Below are 23,499 nucleotides of genomic sequence, written 5' to 3'. Positions count from 1 at the left end.
GAGTAAAATTATAATGTAAGTCACTGGATATTCCAATTGAATATAGTAAGTATATTAACGTTTACAAGAACAAAGCATTGCATTATTTAAAAATGAAATGAATGTTTTTTGTTTTACGTCCAACAGTTATGCCGGTTAGGCTAAAGGAGACAGTGATGATGAGAGATGAATGAAATGGTGGAATGAAGAAAGTGAGAGGAAACGGGAGAACCCCGAGAAAACCCACGAACACGGTGTTTGTCCACCACGATGTTCACTTGGAGTTAGCAGGATTTGAACCCGGGACCCCAAACACCAGAGTTGAACGTTCTAGCACTGAGCCACGCATAATTTATTAAATACATTATGCTTTATACGATAATATGAATAAACATAATTTTTCATTTGCATTTAAAGATATGTAGCAATATCTCTTTTGTTGTTTATATCGCTTATATTATGTTTATAAATAACGCTCCCTAGTCAACGTGTTTTATAAACTAATCAGTGTACCTGGAAATTATCTTAAGTTCATGGCACATATTTTTATAATTAAAACACGTCAGTTCAATCAGCAAAACAATCTGAAATATGCTATTAAATTACGAAAAATAGATCGTTCCATATTTTTTCAATTACCATTTTTTATTACTTGGAACATAGTCACACGCGTATTAAAACGAAACAATTTTAAAACTAAGTAGGCCTAGTTAGCGAAGCAGTTATCAGGGGATCATATCTAAAATGTGTTTACTTTTTGAATAAATTTTAATTCAGGTGTAGAAAAACTGATAAAATAAAGTAAATATGAATTACGGATTTATCAACCTACAAGAAAATGATTATCAGACAATTATTTCTTAGAAATAAGGGCAGGAATGCAGATTTTAACGGGTTGCAACATAAATGCAATTTTACTGTTTCATTAATCAAAAAGTCTTATCAAAGAAATGCAATTATAAAAATGATTCACTGTTTCTTAGAATGTTACAAGCTTAGTATGTTGTTGCTCTTTAGTTTCGTTGCTATGACTTTATGCGTATTACTTTTTGTGGTAAAAGCTACATTCTTAGTAGCAAGTTCGTTCGAGGAGGACTACAGCGGAAAAGACAATGTTGGTGAATCAATAAATATAGAACCTCAAGGTTCTTTAGAAGATAGAATAGGAGCTGTTCCTGCCGGTTTCTTTGAAGATTTTAAAATGCTTTTTAATCTGTGGTATGAACTTCCTACTATTCCCATTATTTCGTTTCTATCCTTTGGATTTCCAACTTCGGATGCATCTAGAGTTCCTACGAAACATTCTCGACCTGCAGGATACGTAAATAAGCAGTTTTACTCTTCAAGTTTGACACAGCAGGAGGATCTACCATATACTGACAGTATCGAAGATTATAACCAACAGTACCATGAAGGACCTGGTCAACAGCAGCTTATGCAACATCAGTCATATAATCCACATCTGCCACAAGAGCAACAACTCTCTTCTGTAAACCAACATCAGGTAGCAACGTTTACTTTTCTAATCTCTCATAAGACGCACATTCCTTTTTCGTTAATTATGTGCATTTAAATTTTATTACTGAAGATTAATATATCAGCCTAAAGACCATTTTTCACTTGCATTATTATAATTTTTACGATTTTTGTTTCGTTCCTATATAAATACATAAGTTATTAGATAGGTAATCACTTATAAATTATTCATTATTGCTTTTTGAAATTCAAGATTACTAATGAAACTGCAAATACGCAAATACTTTCTTTCAACACTACGCACTTCATACAAGGATGGAAACTGATCTCACGTATATGAAAATTCGCGTAATGCTTTAATATTCTCAATCTATAATGAGCATTATGCCTTTTAGGATTTCTACTTTTTGAGGAAAATTTTAAACTTTGAGTCAAACAGCCAGTGCTTAATTACTGTTTATCACTGAATCATGGTTCATACCACGTTCTTTTCTTTTTTTAAAAAAATAACAAAGTATCCTTTCCTAAGGTACTATTCAATTGTTAGCATTACGCATAAGAAACGGGAAAAGGGGAGTTTGTTTCGATGTTTTCAAAATTTTCTGCCCCTCAAGTACGGGCCTGGTTTATATTAGGGACCTGTAATTACTCGAAAAATACGTAGTTATATTCGCAATGCGCATGCATAATTTCAATGTTGTATCTTAAAAACAAAAGACGGAAAAATTTTTGACACTCTGAAGGTGAGCACTATATGTATGTAATAAAAGTTACTGGGTCATTACAGAGGTTATTCAGCCTACGTTCTTTCCCCTCCCGGCAGAATGGACTACCGCGACCTTGCTCGTGCGTCCTGCAGTTTTGTGCAGTTGCTTCCTGGGAACGAAGTTTTTTTTTTTCTTCCGCGCGGACGACAACAACGCACAAAACACAACCATTGTTGTGAGTGTTGTGTTAAATTTGTTTCCAAGTGCGTGGGTTTCCGCTCTGTGATCAAAATGCCGCCCAAACTAAGCCAGGTTTTGGAAGGCTATGTTGCGGATCTTTATGATGCCCACTTTAGTGTTTCTGTCATTAGACAACAGTGCAAGAAGAATGGTTGCAACATCAGTTTAAGTGGAATAAAAAAATGTTATAAAAAGTACAAGGGCAACGAAGCTGCACAATTTTATCACCAAAGAAGTTGTCTAGGAAGCGGAAATGCACCAAGGCCACCTCCACCATGCAGAGGAAAGTTCACAAAATGGCAATGCAAGAAAATCCGCCAACGCAAAGGTGTATGGCTAATCGTCCTGACGTGTCTTTGGTGATTGTGAGCCGGACGTTACACCATCAACTCAAGCAGGAAAAGGTCATGAATGCTCGCGGCCATCTTCTCACGGATGCCCACCAAAAGGAATTAAAGTGTAACGCCCGGAAGCTGTATGAACGGCATCTGACCAAGCAAAGGTGGGATGTACGTTGTAACGCTCGATGAAGCATGGATTTACCTTTCCGACTGCGGCAAACCGAGAGCAATCATATACTAAGAGACAGGCGCCAAGAGCTTCAGAAGTTAGGTGTCTGTAAAGAATCCTTCCCAAAAGGGTTCATGGTCGTTACTGGCTACTGTTACCGAGGTAAACTGAAGATTCGTAAGGTAGCAAAGAACTGCAAAATAAATTGGCAGTATTTACGTGACAACTGTGGAAGGAATTTGGAAAGCTGTGCAAAGGGAATAGGACAAAATTCCCCTCCAGTTCTTCAGAGAAGCCTATTACAGTGAAATTACGCTGTCGGGCTATTGTTAAGAATCAAGGGGAACACACCGAGCAAATACGGACCTGGCAAGATGGATTCTTCTAACCTTTTTAGGTAAGTCTAAATTGGCCAAATGTAGACTGAACAAACTCTTTATTATGTGTCCTAGAGTTTTGGTTCAAACACGATTTCTTCAGCATAACGTCCCATTTCAAACGGTCGTACTCACATGTCCATATCATATACCTGAACCGGAATTTTCTTGGAAAACAGGAATTTTTTTTAAAAAAAATCACACCCTCGAAATAGTAATGCCATTCAGGCCCAAGCAGGTGCTTACTTAGGGAACTCGAAAACATCAGGAAATACTTAAGTGTGCGTACAATTTAAGTGCGAAGTTTCAATCTGATATATTGAAACCTGAGAACGTGAAAAATATTTGAAATGTTTCTTAAGAACAAGAAAACTGTCATGCTTCTCTGTGCGCACTTTTCCCGCCAAGTTCACCATCAGGTTTCAATACGTATCTAGGGTGTTTATTGGTCCAAGTTTAACCTGATGAATTTAACAAAGGGCCTAAATACCTGGTATAGCATCCAAAAAATCAGTCAAACCCAACACTACTCCATGGCAACAAAAGTTACCACAAATCCTAAAAGATTATAATCTGTGTTTTTGTGCTTAAATTTTTTTATTCTTATTTCTGTAAAATTAAGTTAAGATTTTAATTGTGTTTAGTGTTATATATTTAGATATGGGCAATGAGTTTTGTGGATCGTATCATTCGGAAAAACATAGATTACAAGAAGAAGAAATTTAATTAATGTAAGGGTTATCCTTTTTCTTAAAAAAAAACAAAAAAAATAAGTATTGAGTTCCGAGACGATACGACAAATAAACGTATTCAAATTAATGTTTAATAATTTTTAAATATTATGTTTAAAATGTGTGGTAAAATAGAATAATATTATTCCTGAAGAAGTAAGATTAACAAATAGAGTGATAATTTCTATTTTAAAAAATGTTTATTTTGAAGGTGGTAAATAGCAGAACCACGGGAAAGTGCTAACACATTTTTGGGCGGGAAGCTAATCTTCCCAAAATCTCCTGTTTCACCTAACAATATTCAATCTTAAAAAATAAACAATTAGCGATTGGCAACACAATTCATCTTTTGTTATTCAATATGCATATCCAACTTAAATCTACATAAGCTACTATGAAAGTGGATTCATAAAATGGCAATATATTCCTATAATGAAGCAATGTGTTCGCAAATGTATTAATAAATTGTAATACATCCTCAGTTGTTCTAACACCTGAATAATCGTATATTAATCTGGTATTTTACTTTACGTGGAGCTATGCTGCAAAATAGATATTCATCAGCAGCGATATGTGATTATAATGTGTGTATTAAGTATGTAAGTTCCGGTACCAAAACGTTGATTTCGATTCGCTGAAAAGAAAAAAAGTATTTGATAATTAATGTATGTAAGAAAGAATATAAGAAGCTAAGTTGCTATAAGATAGTAAATAAAAAAATAAAAGAGTAAATATAGTATATGAATAATAATTAAAGGAATTTAAGTATATATAAATATGAGAAAGTAAAATAAATTGAATGAGGTTTCCATATAAGGATAAGATTTTAACAAGATACTGGGGTCACTTCGTTACTGTTGATACGTCTGACACTCCTAATACATTCGTGAATCTGAAAGAAATAATGGAATCTTAATAGTAAAAACGAGCGATAAATAAAATAATTTTATAAAATCAGAAACCAGCCAGCATACAGCATACTGGGTATTTAGAATGATAGACTTTACAGTAAGTGCTCAAACACTTGTTGAGTAGACACTCAAACAAGTATAAAGAGACATAGAGAAATTGTGAAAATATAACTAGCGGCATATTCATTACACGTTCAACGGTTTCACTCAAGCTTGCTTACATAACAACATATGTAAATTTTCTTTGTGAAGATTCTTTCGGTGTTAATAAATAGAAAGGTTAGCAAAAGAGATGCTACGTTAAGATATCGGCATCCTAAGGCAGCGTAGTCATATTCGTCTGCATTATACTAATCATGAAAGGAGAAACTAGAGGGCGGTCTTCCAAATGGCTTCTTCTTTGTAAATGATATTCTTGAGACTAGTAGGTATCGAAACAAATGTTATATTTTTAATTACTTGCTTATTTAATAGTACTAGAGATTTCCAATTTTTTCGAAAACTGAATTGTCCGAAAACAGGAAATGGTAAATGTGAAATTTTTCCAGAAAAGAAAAACGATTTTTTTTTTGGAAAACGAAGACATTCGAAACGGAAGGACAAAGTTTGAAGATGGAACACGAAGAGACAGATGTTTATGAAAACCAAAACTGAAGAGAAATCTTATGTTGCTGATGCGGCGTGTTCTAACCGTAATAGCTATTTGCTACTACTTTTAGTTAGCTATCTCGTACTCGCCTTTGCTGATACGGTACGTGCTTTCATATTCTCTGTGACTGCATATTTTGGTAACAATAAAAGATTGTTGTATACAGAAAGGACACTTGTCTTATGATATCAAGATTTCTGATATATTTATAGGTCTAGTAGGAGAAACATTAGTTCGTTACGAGGAATACCCAACCGACGTTTATTACATCAATTACCAGCGCAGAACTTGTTTCGAACTGCAATGGTGTAATTGGTTCTTTACCTTGAGAAAATATAGGCACTATATAGGAAGAACTGCAAGAAAATATATTTTCGGGAAGTATTTACAAAGGGAAGTCGAACACATGGGAACATTTCACTCGCGAAAAGAGTGGTGTTTCTTGAAAATGCAATTAATGTGGAAGTATTATCTAGAATTGAAATTCAACGACTGGCTTGTGGTACCATTTAAGATCACGACATGTTGGTGTTATACAGGCAACATTAACAAAGGAGCCACTCGAAAAGATTTTTGAGGCCGAGGGAGATCCAGAGACGGAACCACAAAAGAGACAGAGGTAAATGATTATACACATAATTTTGTGCCATTTGAAGCTTCTGCAAACCCTACCGAGTTATATATCAGTGGCATGAATAAGAGTTATTTAGAGCGCACTCGTTTTTAACACTCTTAGAGTAAAAATGAAAAATAACATGACACGAACACACTTACAAGACTATTTATCTTAATATTACAAGGCAATACATATATATAGTATTGAACATTTTATTCCATACCAGGAAAGATTATAAGCGATTGTAAAGGACTGCCATCTATATTCTCAGAAGAAAAACATACGCAGTAGATTCTTTAATAATTAAAGGGGAACGACGAAGATAGTAAAGAAGAAAACAGAAACATTTATCTTTTGACAAACGATAAACGAGTTTTTCAAAAAACCAGGAAACAGCAGAATCGAAAACGAAAATGTCAAAATTTCGAAAATCAAAAACGATTTTTTTTTTGGAAAAACTGGAAAATGAAAAATCGAAAAACGAATTCTGCGAAAATCGGCAAACAGATTTTTCGAAAAAGGTCATACTGAAATCATACCCTAATTCAGGTTTTGGTGTTGAGAATGTGCACAAAACATAAAAGTAGAAATACTCATATAACATGACTTTTTTTAAACGAGCCCAAAACATGATGAGAGACAATTGAAGACCTGAATTGCATAATATCCGAAATACACTCTTTTTCTTCGTATTTTGCATGTTTTATTACTTTATGTTAGCATTTATGATTTAAAATCCATTCACTTGCATAATAAGTAAATTCAAATCAAAAGCTTTTATTAAAAAAAAAAATACAAAATAATTTCAGCTAAACCGAATAGAATGTCATGTATAATATTCTTGTCTTTCTTCTAAAATCACAAAAGTGCTTCAGTGGACATGAGATTTTCTGCACTTCCGGCTTTAAATTTTAACAAATTTTGACAGTGTTTTCAATCCACTAGAATAATATCATATTGAATTAAGAAAAGGAATTGAATTTTAACTCAGCACAAAACATTTCAATATGCTCTCTTCATACATGATGATTGTAGCGATTTTGAGATAAAATATTATTTTAGTTATGCTGTTGCAGCATTTTGTTCCTTACAATTACGATTTATTAATGTACTTCAAAAGTTGAAACGAAATTCAATAAATTTACAAGACCGAGAGAGTCCTGAAATAGGAATAATTGACAGGAAGAAATCTTAAAACACACTCTTTTGTTATTTGATTCGGAATTTGAAAACAAATAATAGCACGACTTCCAGAATACAGGGAGCATTTGTAAAAAGTATTGTTTGTTCCGCAATTACCCCTAAAATTAACAAATATTTTTGATTTGACATATCTTGATTATATAGCTTATAAACTGAATTTAAGATTTTTAAGAAGATTCAATTTAAAATCAAATTCAAAATATTCATACAATGTTGATGAATGAATATGTACAAGGATGACATTGTAGACAATTCGTTATTTCAATTTTAGAGCGTTCACCTCCGGTGCTTTGGGTCCCTGGTTCGAATCCAGCTCGCGCCATGTGGACTTTGTGGAAAACACCGCGCTCATTGGTTTTCTCGGGATTCTCCCGTTTCCTCCCACAATCTTCATTGCACCATTTCACTCATCTCTCTTCATCACCGTCTCCTTTATCTTAACCGACATAACCGTCGGACGTAGAACTAAAGATTTCATTTCATTTTATTTCATTTTATTTCAGTTTTAAATCCTTTCATAAGCATAAGCACAAAAATAGTCTACACCTTGTATAATTACATACCAAGTGAGTGAGTATAGTAATAGTGGAATCTTATGTTAACTTTTTTCTCAGTTGTAAATAATGATTTTTTTAACCTAAACATATTAATGAAAGTTATATTAAAATAAATATGATTTTATTTTAATAAAATTAAGTATTGCGTAGAACATAACAGGAACACACCATAAACAGGAAATTACAAGTTAGAGTAGATTTCCTTTTTGGTTCCACATTAACAACTCACCTTTCCGTTCAGAATATTTAAAAAACAAGTTCTAAAAGGTATATGGCAGGAATTATGATTATTATTAATCTGTTTTAAGAAATGACCGCTTATGAACATATTTTTTTTATTTGTTTTAAAGCATTTCCGGTATATGCATCCTGTGGTAATGCTATTTTATAATTCTCATGTTTTGTAGTAATATTCTTTTACCAGTATATACAATTGGAATCAACTTGTAACAGATGATCTCATAAAATGTTCAATACAAACATTCATATAAATGTATAGTTCTTGAGAATTTAACATGTTTTTTTATATGATTGTGACAAAATTTATGATATACATTATCTTGAAGAAAATACCTTATTTTATTATTGATAAATTTTAAAGTTGGATAATATTCTTTTAAAGCACAAAATGTAATGCAAAGCTTGGTTTCCATTGTTACATATGTCATTTTATATGCCATAAATTTTGTAAATCTTGTCGAAAGGAGCACTTTGAAATTCTTCGCATTCACGAACAAATCATTCTAAAAATTAAATTTTATGCTCTTCAATTTTTCAATTTTATATTATGTAGTAATTTCTAATTCCTTCGAAATGCTTCTCCTCCACATTTTCGATCATATTTAAATATTATGTGCCTTACCAGTTATTATATACACGTATTTATTTACGACTTCATGAAAACATTTCTTTACATCCCGATACACATGAAAAAATTCCAATAAAATACTCTGGGAAATCTTTAAAAATATCTTATATTTCACATCGTATGTAAAATTCTTCTGACGAATTAATGCTACATAACACATTGTATCGCAAGCTACAGATTCTAAAAAATTTGGAATATGTTTATGTTTGTTCTCGCAGTAAAAATGCGTACTTTTTTCTACTACAACTAATATTATGCATTGGTATCACTTAAATAAACTTCTCTGGTTCATAATATAGTTCTGCTTTTTTATGAGTTATTCTATTTCATGCACAATTATCTTCACACATTTTAAAATAATTCTTTTCGGAACAATCTGTAACTTGTAAGATCATATTTTGTTTTTGGAACATATCTTTGGAACGTTATTGATATATTTTCTCCTCAGAATATCTAAATTTACAAATATCTTTATTTTTGTCTTTTTTCCTACCTGTCTGTCACATGAAATTGTGTTGAAGTAAATTGTGTAGCTTCAACACCCTCAAGGAATGAACCAGATACAGATTTTAGAATGCATGCCAGATGTACAGTTTTCTTATATATAATGACACGTATCATTTTTCTAAGTCCGTTAATTTTGTGAATTTGGTAACAACGCACTCGAACTTGTAAGAGGGGAAGTAAGAAGAAAAAGACTCGTGAAGCCATCCCAACAAACCTTCTTGTTTGCTGTTTGAAATATTCAGATCCATTTTCATTACTTAACATAATGCGGGTTTCGATGCAAAGTAGTACCTTGGCAAATGTAGAAAACTTTACTTATTTACATATTTATATATTTAAAGAAAACATCGAAACATTTTATTCCGAAAAAAACCGTAAGTAAAGAAAGAGCGTTTTAAGGAGTTCCACCAGTATCAATAGAACTGAGAGGTTCATTACTGTGTTTAAATAATTGTTGCCCATTAGTTCCTTCTCTCGGATGGATTTCAAATTTGTTGAACCTGGTTCGAATCGTACTGGGTGATTAACTAACTAACTCTATGGCCTATGGAACCCGGAGGTTCAATGCCGCGTTCACAAAGGCTCTCCATTGACTTCTATCCTTAGCTAATTGCATCCAGTTTCTACTTTGTATTCCTATCTCTGCGAGATCCATTTTTATGTTGTCCTCCCATCTGCGCCTAGTTCTTCCTAATGGTCGTTTTCCTATGGGTCTACCAGTCAATACTTTGAAAGCGTTTCTACTTTCTTCCATTCTAGCTACATGACCTGCCCACCTAAGCCTCCTAGACTTGACGACCATCACAATGTTGGGTAAACCGTATAAACTATGTAGTTCCTCGTTATGAAGCTTCCGCCATTCCCCATTCTCGTTCCTCTTGGGTGATTATATTTTATTTTTAAATAAACTTTTCTACTCCCTTTTGTTTATATATACTGATTTTCGAATTAATTTAATTCTGTCTTTCTTCAGGAGAAGTTATACTTTCTAAAGTCCCTAACGGATTAGAGTTTCTATCTCAGATTTCTCAAACACCTAGGAAATGAATAGTCTGAGCATATTTTTGATTTAAATGTTAAGTAGAACCTACTAACTTGTTACTAATATGAGTTAAAGAGTATGTTCTTCCCAGTGAGCGTATTGACGGGGGAATGTTGAGCATTTCACTCTGACAAAAATGTGTTCTCCTTTGAAGAAGAAACTTTTTCTCTCTGATACGGTTAACTTCCCCCCAATCTAGGATGCTTTTGAAACATCAAGAGGATAGTATTTTAACCTCAACGATTTTAAATTTTGGGTACCTGCGTACAGCACTTACGGTCGTTTTCTTAGTAAGATTACTGAAATTTCTAATAACCCACCCCCATTGAATGGGTACAGTTTTATTCACATAATCAGCAAACACAATCGCAGTCCATAGGGAAACATATGTCGAAAATTAGCACGGCATATTGAATCTGGACACCAACATTAAAACTAATACTGTAGTAACTATTGCTATATTAAATTATATATAATTTAGATGCTTTACTTCCTAATTACGTAATTCGTTTCACTTGACTACCTCACTGCATTTTTGGAGGATGCAGCATGATTCGGCCTACACATTCTTGTTGTTGAAACACACCATACGTAAAAGTGACAAAGAATTTACCCCTTGGACTGACATTCCATTATTTCGAAACAAGATAGATTTCGATTACTTTTGGGAGGAATTCAAATGGTATTACATTCGATCCGTTAATACTGGTCTGCTGACAAACACAGTCCTTCACCGTGGAAAAAGTACACGTCTCCACTACAGAAGAGACTGTTACCTCCAGTGTGATATCGAAATCTGATAAATCGCATTTGATGATATCACTAGTACCAATGCACGTGACCGTTAGCGCCCAGCTATGCTACCTGTTCTTTGCTTCTGACACCGAGAAATGGTATGAATTTTGGGTTCAAGTGCATTGTACGTTTAATTTGTCCTCGATGTAATATTTCTTTAGGCAACTCGATGCATCGTAGATTTTCTTTGTTTGACGACAACCTAATATTCTTCTTAACCTCATATATTCGAACATCCGCCTTATTTTTGCAATCGCCGAGAGTATTTAGTAGATCGCAAACTTCTGTCTTGATTTCGTCAACGACTTCTTGACGAAATCAAATTCCTTTACAATATTCATCCTTTCATTTATTACTTGCAACATTTCTATTTAATAATTTTCAAATTTGTAATTTTGAAAGTTATTCCCCTCAAACCTGAGAACTGTTATTCATATTCTTGAATTTATTAATAAGAATTAAGTAGTTTCTAACTAAACCGGCCTAAGATTGCGGCTAAATCAGCTGGAGGTACAGTCGAAATTGTAGACACATTTTCAGTTGTTTCTTGACTCCTTTTCTCTTTATTTGAATTATTCAGTGATCCATTGGTACATAACGTACTACCTTCCTTATTGAAATTTACCCGTTCACCGTCACTTAAGTTTTAATGTCCTGATGACTCCGACAGTGGTATTCTATTAATTTGTTTAGTCAAACAGGGCCTACACAACAAGGGTTCATCACTTTTATCTAACTGTTGCACTTGTTCAGTAATTACCTCATAGGTCAGATCGTGCATTCATAAATAACATATATTACAATACAGACTGTAAAACTGAAATAGATTTTTGCAGCACAAATACTCTTTTGGGTTACGTGATTCATTACTGAATCTGCTACTTGCAGGTGTTTTCACTTTTCATACACTTGTTTCCCAGAAAGTACAATCATCGTTTCCTATCAGTGACCTTGTACAACTCAATGAGTCAATTTCGTAATAATTTCCATTACACACTACGGTGTGATTGTTTCCTTTCCGTAGCAATCGCGTGAAATAGATACAACAGAAATACTGGTTGTGAAAAGCCAATTTGTGGCGCAATTGTGGCCAAACGAAAAGAAAACCTGAGGCATTTTTAAAGATCTAAGAGAATGAATTTGCCTTCTGTATTCGTTGTGTATAATTCCGGTGGCAACTGAGAAAAACCTTTGAATATTTCACAGCTGTAATCCGAAATATTTTATATACCACTCTATTCATTTTCTGTGTCCTAGACACATTTATAACCTTTACTAAAGTTTCAGCTACATGAAACTAGTAAGTTGGATTGACAATTGTACTTAGAGAAAATACTATATTCGCGGCTTCTACATTTTATTTTCAGATTAAACTTATAACTCAGTGAGAAATATTACAAATATTGAAAGTAAAGTTGAAATAAAAAAAATACTCAAATTAAGTGCTTATAGTTTAACGCTATACTATTTTCAAGTCAGGTATTAGTTATCAACAATCATCATTCGTTTATATCATTTCACAATATTATTTAAAAGTATTGTATTCTTATGTAATTATAGTATTTCTTATGGGTCCAAAGTGAAAAACTTTAAATTAGTAGTTACACAAAATCAAATACTCCAAGTCATCGTAATTAATTAAGTGGTGGTGTGCTAGAACGTTTATTGTCTCACCTTCCTTGTTTATCTCGTCTGTCAGACTTCATGGCTAAGATCGGCTGTAGAATTTACGCACTTTTGCAACTGCACACATAGCTCTGAACTATTTCACTTTTAGACTATATTTTCATTTCGTAGACACTATTCTGACTCATACGCGTACAATGCAATAGAATGCAAGAAAGACACACAAAATGTGATTAACCTATATCTACCCAGCCTATTCTAACCTAATCTAAACTAATTTAACCTACAGGAAACAATAAAAACATATATATATATATATATATATATATATATATATATATATATATATATATATTAATGGATGTTTTCCTTTTTAAGCAAATCATTCCTTTATAGCACCACACTTCTTTACAAAAAGACGCGTCTGTAATCAGAGCTACTTTAACCCGAAACTACTTAACTGTTATTAATAAATTTTAATCTATGAGTGGTAACTTTGTGGTTTGAAGTATGATAACTTTCAGAATGACACATTTGAAAATGTTAATATACAAGTGTTTCAAGTGATAAATTATAAGATAGGCACTGTAAACAGAAACATTCGCGTAATCAGGAGGGACTTTCGTGATTTGCAAAATATTCTCGGGAATAGCGAGAATACGGCGGAAGTTTGGATAGACGATTTAGAGGAAAATCTTAGGTTGTCGGTACACAAACAATATCGACTATGTGACAAATTGGCTAAGGGTATATCAAATCTCAATTCGACTTCTAATGAAACGTACAATACATTTGTTGCCAAACTGTAAAGCATTTCTTTGTATCAGAAGCAAAGAAAAGTAACATATTGGGCCCAAACGGTCACATGGCACTAGTACTAGTAATATAATCGAATCTGATGGATTAGATTTAGACATCCTAGTGGAGGTGATAGTCCCATCTGAAAGGGAGACTCGTACTGTTTCAACGGTGATGGTTTGTGTCTATTTTAGGTCTGGTGTGTGTTACGACAGCAGGAATGTGTAGATCGAATAATGCTGTGTTCTCAAACAATCTGGTGGAAAAGACTCTGAATGCTCAGGAAGCAATGTGTAGTCATACAGTGGTTTCGATGGCAAATAATGTGATTTTATATCAACATTTTCATATATATCGAATTTTGGATAAACTTTTTGAAATGGGAAGAGCCCCGTTAATGACTGTAACTGCCAGCAATTGTGAATGCCAGCAATTACGAGGGATGCACAGGTAGTTGTGACTTACAATTAGGATTGTAGAATTGAAATTTGCAGAAGAATATGGTTTAGAAATATACTTCTTACAAAATTTCAATCAGACTTTAAAGTTTCTTCTTCCTAACAAAAGAAATTACTGTTAATATTTTGCTGTTTAACATCCGATACAAAAACTTGGTTTCTACCAGTCAATTGGAATATAAGAAGTTATTTGGGCTTCCCACGGCTATTCAAGGAACCTTTTTCTCCATCAAAATTTAAAGGCTCCAAAAAAAGCTCATACGAAGCATAATGCTCGATTGTACGAAATAATGTCGAATGACCTAGTTTGCATGGAAGATCATTGCATAATATTTTGTGGTGGTCCAGAACGCAGGTGAAACCGAGCTGATAGAAATCGTGTTAGATTTCCTACCTGCTAAAACGATAATGATGTTAAATTTCTGAGAGCTGTTGAGCGTAAAACGTGCAACACTTAATGGTCAAAATTGCGGTAATAGAAGGACACCCAGAGGAACTAGGACCGTTTACCGTTAAAAAGTTTAAACAATTTCCATGTACAACAGGCTAAGGTAATGCGGAAACAAGAGGAAACAGCAAAATAACTGACTAGAAATACATATTCACAAACACAGGAAATACAGATGGTTGAGATACAAAATGACGAAAAGGAAAAAATATTCCGGATCAGAGACCGTAAAATAAAATTTTCAACCTCGAAGACCTTGTCCGAAAAAGAATATATATAATTGAGGAAATGATCGTGGAGATGAATAAAGAACTTCGGTTCAAACCGATAGTTCCATCAGGGAGCGATGAAAATAGGGTATAATTGGGGTGTATTCCAGTATTATGTGCATAGTCCAGGGTATAATTGAAGTGCATCAAAGTATAATGTGCATAATTCGATGAACCAAACAGTTGCACATGCTTATCCAATGAACTGTTTTCTTTGGAGCGTATGTTGAGAGGCAACTACTACTACTACTTGTTGCCCAGCGGTGAACATGGTTACATCTATGGGAGAGTTACTGTGTAACATACTATTTATTTTGTCGATAGTTACACCATCACAAACTTATGTTTGAATTTCCGAGCAAAACAGAAAAAAAACAGAAGTCATTAATAGAATAACAACCATTTCTGTAACATAAAATAACATTTTGTATTAGGATAAGTTTAGGTTAACATTAGATTAACGATACAGTATTTTATGAAATATATAGGTATTCATGTATTTATATCTAGGACTAAGGTCAAATTATATATGGTCTTTCATTTCCGTCTATTTTTCTGTCATGTAACATACATACAAAAACTTTTAAGCTCAGAATTTATTTATCGAAAAAATTCGGGAGGATGTTAACTTCACACATGAATATAGTGTGTCATTATCCATGACCTCCTAGACACTCTGTTTATATATTCACTTGTTGTTACGAGTAGAAATTTGGCAATATATGTAAGGATTCATTGTTACACTTTAGGATTATTCAGCTCACATTTAGAATTGACGTATAAGGTGTGAACAGCAGCTGGAGCATGACTCATAGATCTCAAATTTTGACTTATACTCTTTCTCGCCGGCAGTTTCTTTCTCTCTCTTTCTCTCTCTGTATATATATATATATATCTTTTCATTCTCAGCCATTTCGGATTTATAAGCACAGGACGTTTTATCTGATATAGGACCCACCTTTTGCGGCGCATTAAAAACGGCGACCCAAATCGAAAATTGTTTCCTACAAAAGTTGTTTCGTTTTTTAAGTAATATTGAATGAGGTATGATTCAATACATGTTCCTATTTGAAAATTTGAAGTTGGCCCCTGGGCCCCCTTGAAGGAGGGCCCTGGCGGTCACCACATCAACACCATGTGATGCACCCTATGACATTTTCCTATCTCACTTTTTGTTTCATCTTTTTATTCGCAGCCGTTTCGGATTTATAAGCACTGGACGTTTTATCTGAGACACAAAATATATATATTCTTAGAATTTTCGTTATTTAATCAATAATATTGGGTTATTTAAGCTAGTAAAAGTGCATTTACTAGTTTTCGATGTTTTTTACTTTATTTTCAAAGGGATGTCTATGTATGGAATTTTCATAAGGAAACATCAAAATTTAATTTCGTAATTTCTTGGAAAATTTCCAGATTAGAGAATTCAATCATGATGACTTCTTGGCACATTCCATGTTTTCGGTGGAAATTATTTTCATTATAGCAGAAAAATCTTAGTCTACTTTGAGATTCAGCTGGTATATTATGATTGGTGTGGTCCCTTTCATCTAAAGAGGGTAATGTTTTTATCCGTTTGTTGCCTCATTACAGAGCCAATTAGAGCTCTTCTTTTTCTTATTTTTTTGTCTTTTAGCTGAACTTATATCGGAAGCTACACTTATCTTTTCCTTAATCTAAAAAGTGAATAAAACTCATAACTTGCGTAGTTTTCCTGGGATGGATGTTTATTCCAGAACTCCGAAGCCCGAGTCCAACACGTTTTTAACGTAATAGTCCCTTATTATGAGTAACTTTTGATGAGTTTAGACCTCTTGTCGGCCGTGTTAAATACTTACTGAAGCTCAGTTCTTCAAGAAATACTATTAACATAACATCCAGCGAAGAGTAAACGTACTTTTGCATCTTGATTGTTGTGATTGAATTCCTTCGTTTGACCACTACACGCTCGATAACACATATTTTGTTTAGATGAATATTTTGTTTATATAACTAATTTAACAGAAGTGTTCTTGTTTTAAGCAAGTAAAATGAATATAGAAAATTTTATAAGAGAACAGTTTAGATCCCGTTAGGAAGGTGAAACTGACGATTCAAATATAGATCCTGATTTCGAATTTAAAAACAGGTGAGTACATGAGCAGTTCCTTGATGTGGAAAATCAGCGACCGGGGCGGGAATATACGACGTCACTCTCCTCCCTATAAGTGAAGTCAACAGACCAGCCAATAAAAAAACAGCAACATATTTATCTTTCCTTTTTCTTCCCGAATTCTCACAATAAAAGAACTCAGCGGTCATACGCAGCGGAAATGTTATTTTCCAATTGTAAATATTTTTCGTCTCTTCATACAGTACATATTTGAAACAACAGTGTAGAGAACTACCTCTTCTTATATCACAAAGTTATATATTCATAATAAAATCTAAAATCCAAAAATTTGTTTCCAATGCTTTTAGTGCGAGTATTATTATTTAACAATATGCTATATTTAAAAAAAAAACAAGACATAAAACCCCAGAATGGTGGAATAAACAAGGTCAGATTAGCCCAGGGTCGAAAGTGCTACAATTCAATGGTTTAATGTTCTACAAATAAAAAGTGGATGATTGTTATATTGCTGAATGGCCAGCTACTCTGATTGCTTGTACAAATAACTATTTGTAACAGCGAACTGCCAGCTGCTAGAAATTTTGGAAAGATTGAAGAAAGTGCTATGTAAGATCGTCTCCAAAGAATATTTTTCAGAATCATGACAGGATTACATTATTTCAAATTCGGTACGTATGTATTCAATTAATTTCTTGAAGCGTGATTAAGAAGAACTTTAATATCTATGGTATCTACTACCTGAGATGTTGTTATCCTTTAGGGAAATATCATGGTAAATAACATTTTTATGATTATGATCCAGTGAGGTGGGAACCCAAATTACGTAATTGGAAAGTGAAATTTTTAATATGTATCTATCTATCTATCTATCTATATATATATATATAAGTAGGGGTGGGATGGGAATTCTGCGCCACCTCATCATCCCCAATAACTTCTAGCACACCCCCAATAATTTTTAACCAATTCTAATAATTCTAATCTACCCCTAATAATTTCTAGCGCACATCCTCTCCCAAATAACTTCTATCACATATCAAATAACTTCTATCTCACTCTTAATAACTTCTATCACATTCTATCACTAAATCTAGTTACAACAATCACTAAATCTGGTTATAACCAGTTTTGACTTCAAAAAATCATTAAATTTGGTTACAAAAAACCAAAAAAATCACTAAATCTAGTTATAAAAAATTACTAAATCTGGTTATAACCGGTCTTGACTTCAAAAAATCACTAAATCTGGTTATAAAAAGAAAAAATCACTAAATCTAGTATCAAAAAATCACTGAATCTAGTAAATTAAATTACAAGAAAACTTTTATGATTTTACCATAAAAGTTAACTAAATTCTACATAATTACATAATAGTTACAAATTAGTATATTGATAGTTACAAGTTCGAATACTGATAATGGAATCTTCTGCTAACCTCGTTCTCTACAGGAAACAATGACTTCTTAAATTCTGTCCACTGATCATAATTCAAGCTGAATAGACAGCCGTTAATATCTAAAGCTACTTCAACTTCGGTTTGCACATTTTTCACAATTACATTGAAATTATTAGTAAGAATAAATTTCTTTTGAGGATCCATAATCACCACTCCATTTTTTTACATCTGAAGACATATTCTAGTCATTTTTATGAAAAAATTCACAAAAACTATCCTCATTTGAAATTTCCCTACAAAATTCAACAGGTGGATAATTATCTTTTAAACCAGTATATTTGATTTTTAATCCATCTTTAACGATCTCATCAATCATGTTATCTGTTAAATGTTTTGTAAATCTAGGTGGAAGGAAGAACTTAAACTCTTCACATTTAACTTAATTGCTTTTTCCAAACTTAGTTTTAATCCCTTCCATTTTCACAATCCTATATTCTGTATCTAATTCTAATTCTCTTAATCCAATAACTTGTTTTTGTTCAAGACTTCCAAGCTTATTTAAAAGTTCAATATGACTCGCCATCGTATTTATTATATAGAAAATCAACAATCACTCTTCAATTTCCATCTTCAACAAAAATTTTTTAATCATATATGTTAATTTTTGAAAATCATCCATAAATGAATGATTTCTAAAATTAGCATATAGCCTCTATAAAAATCATAAAAAATACATTTAACACTAAAACTCTTCTATTACTTTCTCATTCTTAGGGTCATATGTAAAGTTCTTTTCTCCAATTAAAATTGCATAACATATCGTATTAGCAGCCACAGCTTCTGCAAAGTCTACTACAATCTTTATATTTGTTCTTTCATTTACTGATACATTATTCCTTTTACTACAATTAATTACATACATTGGTCTGTTATTTATAAACTCTTCAGGATCATAGTACATTTCAGTATTACCACATGTTATTCTCTTAAATGCAGTATAATCTTCATACATTTTAAAATAATCCTTTTTAGAAATATCTAAATTTCTTGATTCTTTCGGAAATACCTCATTCCTTCCATTCTTAAGATACATATTCTTTACCTTACAATGATCGAACTTACTTGCATCTGCTGTTTGTTTACCAATTCTATCAGTTTGGAATATTATAACTACAAAATCAGGCATATCAAATTGCCTAGAATTAAACTGAGTAGTAATATCAAACTCCAAAAAAGAACTTACAAAACTCTTCTGAACACATTGGTAAGTATGGAATGAAAACATGATTTTAGGTTCTTAAAGAATATTCAACTTCATCTTGCTTTCATGATTAGGCTCGTTTTCTACTATTGGCTTTCTTATCTCTATACTCTTTATTGTTATTTTTGCATCATGAGGTGTTTGTGCACTTGCTCCAGTACCAGCCCACTTATACAAAACATTATTAATATTATTAGCGTTTGTAAATGTTATTCTTAATCCCCCTTTTCACATAACTTCTTTATAATCACTTAAGAATTCAGGTATCAGCCTTAATGGAAACCAAACACTAAATTTATTTCTTAAGCCTAGTTTATCATCTGTTTCAAAACCAGCTTGATTATAGTATAATGCTTCAGGTTTAGATATTTTTAAAGTTCCAATTACTGTAGATGTTATTCCTGGTAATTCAAACTTATCAATAACAACTCCATGCTTTCTAATTTGTATTTGTGAGAAAAAGAATGGGAAAAATATTTACAAGCTTTATTGTGTCATTAGCACCATATGTTGCGCCAACTTCTGCACCTACAACTTCAAATTCCATATGACAATCTGCCCTGTGAGGGTGAAAAAACCCTTCGCCCACATCAAAATCAAACTCAATATCTTTATTAGCTTCATTTAAATTATTACATAATCTTGTGTTAGATTTAAAACTCTGTAACTCATAACTCTCAATACTATCCAGTTACTATAAAAAATCTTAAAACAACACTTTTATAAAATATACCCATAAAAGATTTAAACATAATAATATTTACTAATAAAACATAATAAAACTTATAGTCCCCATCCTAACTTAACTTTAGCATTCATAGCAGTACCAATTCCAAAAGCAGCTAATCTTTCACCAATTGACGCATCACTACTAAATACCCTTTTCCATGCTTTAGTTTCTAATTCCTTATCTGCAATATGTCTTGACTTTATTGTCTCTATAATATATATCGTGTTCTTTACAAGCCTCATCTAATGGGTTTATTCCTTTATCACCTCTTTCTGACCTTTCTTGAAGTTTAGTCCCCGGACCACATACGACATACCAGGAATATGTAACTCAAATAGAAGTTTATTAATTAAGTCATTTACTAATCCTTTTCCAAGCTTCTGATCATTCCAGAATCGTGGTGGTAATGTATTCAAGATCTCAATCAAATAACCTATACCTTTATTATCATTAGGAATAAATTGTGAAAGCTTATTATTAATCATACTCACTATACCTACTTCCTCATTATAAAAGTTATTATTACCAGCCTTTTCTTCACCATCTGTAACAATTAACCTATCTATAAGTTTTCTAACATCATCCATCCAAATGTATTCTTTAGATATCTCTGTATATTGTTTAAATAATTCACCAGTCTTTTTAGGTGGTGTTCTTTTAGGAGTTGGAGGTAAATAGGGCTTAATATATTCATCCCAAATAGGCTTGATAATATTATTGTACTTGGAATCTCTATTACATGCTACTTTTTATCTCGATCATATTTTTGGAAGGCAGCATCCAATTCTATTATTATTTCCTTATAGTTTTCAAAATATTCATCATCATAATCCTCAAAGATTTTATTAGTATTCATCGTTAACAATTCCCATAAACCTTCTGTTCCTTTATACTTTTTTCCATTAATTATTAAATCATGACCACTAACTTTAACTTCAGAATTTCCTATCTTATTTATTATTCTTCCACCTTCTTCAACAGCTCTTATTCCAAATACACTATCCCTACCACTTTTCTAGAGTAATATTTTGATGCAATCTTACCAAATAATTGTGCTGTTGCTAAAGGCTCTACTCCTTAACTTTATCTTTAATTTCTTTTCTCATTTGTTTTATTTTCCCAGTTATAGGTGTATCACTACTGTTTTGAGGCCTGTCATAAGTTATGTTTTTATGTGTTCCTAGTAAACTAGGATCTATTGAAGCCGTCTTATACACAGCTGGAAAAAGTTCAGTTATTAGATTTTTATTTTGTTCTGCTACTTCTTTTATCTCACTTCCTAAATTTTCGATAGCATCAATTACAGGTTGTTCTTGAGTTTTAAATTTATCGTATATTCCTGCTCTTTCTTTCTTCCAAGATTTCAAGCCCTTTATCAAGAACTCCTTTACCTTAATATTCTTATTAATTTCTTTCTCATCCATTTATTATATAGAAAAATAATAAATGTTAAAATCATCAATAAACGTCAATAAACACCAATCGACGTCAAAAAACGTCAATAAACGTCAATAAACAACAATAAACGTCAAAACGTCAATAAACGTTAATAAACACCAATAAACGTCAAAAACGTCAATAAACGTCAATAAACATCAATAAACGTCAAAAACGTCAATAAACGTCAATAAATATAAATAAACGTTAATAAACATCAATAAGCGACAAAAAACATCAATAAAAGTTCAAAAACATAGATTGTTAAAACGTCAAAAAACATTAATAAACGTCAAAAAACATCAATAAACATCAAACGTTTATTAAGTGTTTTATCTTGTTTTTATACTTACCATTGTTTACCTTCCTTGTCATATCAATTACTATAAAACCATAATAATCTTGCTAGCATTTTCAACATATCTCTTTAAATTTATCATAAGACATATGTACCCCAACAAACTCATTATACACATGTTTAAGGTTAGTATCATCTTGCCTAAATAAACATTGGAAGCTAATTTTATCTTTTATAAGCTGTTTAGGCACTTTTGAATATGTTTGTGTAAGATAGAAGCACTCTAAATGTTTATGCCTACCTCTTGTAAAGTAATTTCTAAAAACATATTGATTCTCCAAAATGTAATCATCAAACAGAACGACAGAGTATTTTTCACATTCGTCAATAGGTACAATAGAGTCATTACTGCTTAAGAACGTTGCTATTTCCTTCTTGAACTTTAATTCTGCTATTTCAAATCTTTCTTTTAATTGTTCATACTTTGGCTGATTCATAGTTTTAGAATATATGTAGAAGTAATTGTTGTTTAACCAACCTGGCTGTAATAAAAAGTTAAAAACAGAAACGTCTCACCACACCCAGATGGACCCACAATAAGACTACGAATATCATCAGGTATAAGTTCTCCATTTCTTTTCTTAGGTGTTGTTTTATTTATCATCACTTTTTTCATCGCAATTAATAGTTTTCTAACTCATTTATTATAAAGAAAATTTTGATTTAGACTTGATAAATCCTCAAATCCTTTATGATTTTATATTTTTAAGTTGTTCTCTAATCTTATGCAACGTATCTTTTATATATTCTTCATCCATATCCCTATTTATGTTATTATCATCTCTAACTGTTCTTTAAATGAGATAATACAAGTGACAATGGCTTTATATTCGTCTTTTCTTTTGCTTATGTTTAACTTAGATGACAAACCTGTTATAATAGCACTTCCAGTTGCAAGAGATGTTGTTAATATTGAATAAATTGTTACAGGTATAAAAATATTAACAAATCCAGTTGTTGCAGCAAGTATAACCGATATAGTAATCAAACTGTAATATGCATATCTAATAAATCGTAGTTTTCTCTTTTTCTTCTTTAAACTATATTATAACTTTTGAATAATATCTTCCATTAACTTGATTACTTTCTCTCTTGGAATATCTCTAGGTAAATCAAACTCATTCATTTATTATATAATAAACGGCTAAGATATTTAAATTAACGAGTGATACTTCTGTTTTGAAGAAAAAACTCCATTATGAATTAGACAACAGTAACAACTACTTAAGCATAGGATTAGTTGCGTTTTACAGTACATATCTAACTCCATACATAACAACAGAAAAAAAACAGTTTATCATATGGTGATAGACAAGTTTTTATACCAGAAGGGCAATATAAGTTAAAATCACTTAATGAGTATTTAAAATCTCAATCCATCAACATAACATTATCAGAAGATCATTTAAGAAATAGAGTTAAAATAGAAACTTA

At 32.2% G+C, this 23,499-nt stretch overlaps 1 protein-coding gene across 1 annotated transcript in view; it reads left to right on the top strand.

The window, feature by feature from the left end:
• Positions 1-1,006: 1,006 nt before the first annotated feature.
• LOC145685402 (uncharacterized) overlaps positions 1,007-23,499 on the top strand; it is an 83,240-nt gene continuing 60,747 nt past the window's right edge. The window contains exon 1 of the mRNA XM_081757797.1: positions 1,007-1,483. Within this exon, the coding sequence (XP_081613923.1) occupies positions 1,007-1,483 (477 nt within the window). The remainder of the gene's footprint in view (positions 1,484-23,499) is intronic.

The sequence above is a fragment of the Thermobia domestica genome, chromosome 5 (assembly GCF_964235325.1).
Source record: "Thermobia domestica chromosome 5, izTheDome1.hap1.1, whole genome shotgun sequence".
NCBI lineage: Eukaryota > Metazoa > Arthropoda > Insecta > Zygentoma > Lepismatidae > Thermobia > Thermobia domestica.
This window is presented reverse-complemented; position numbering and strand designations above follow the sequence as displayed.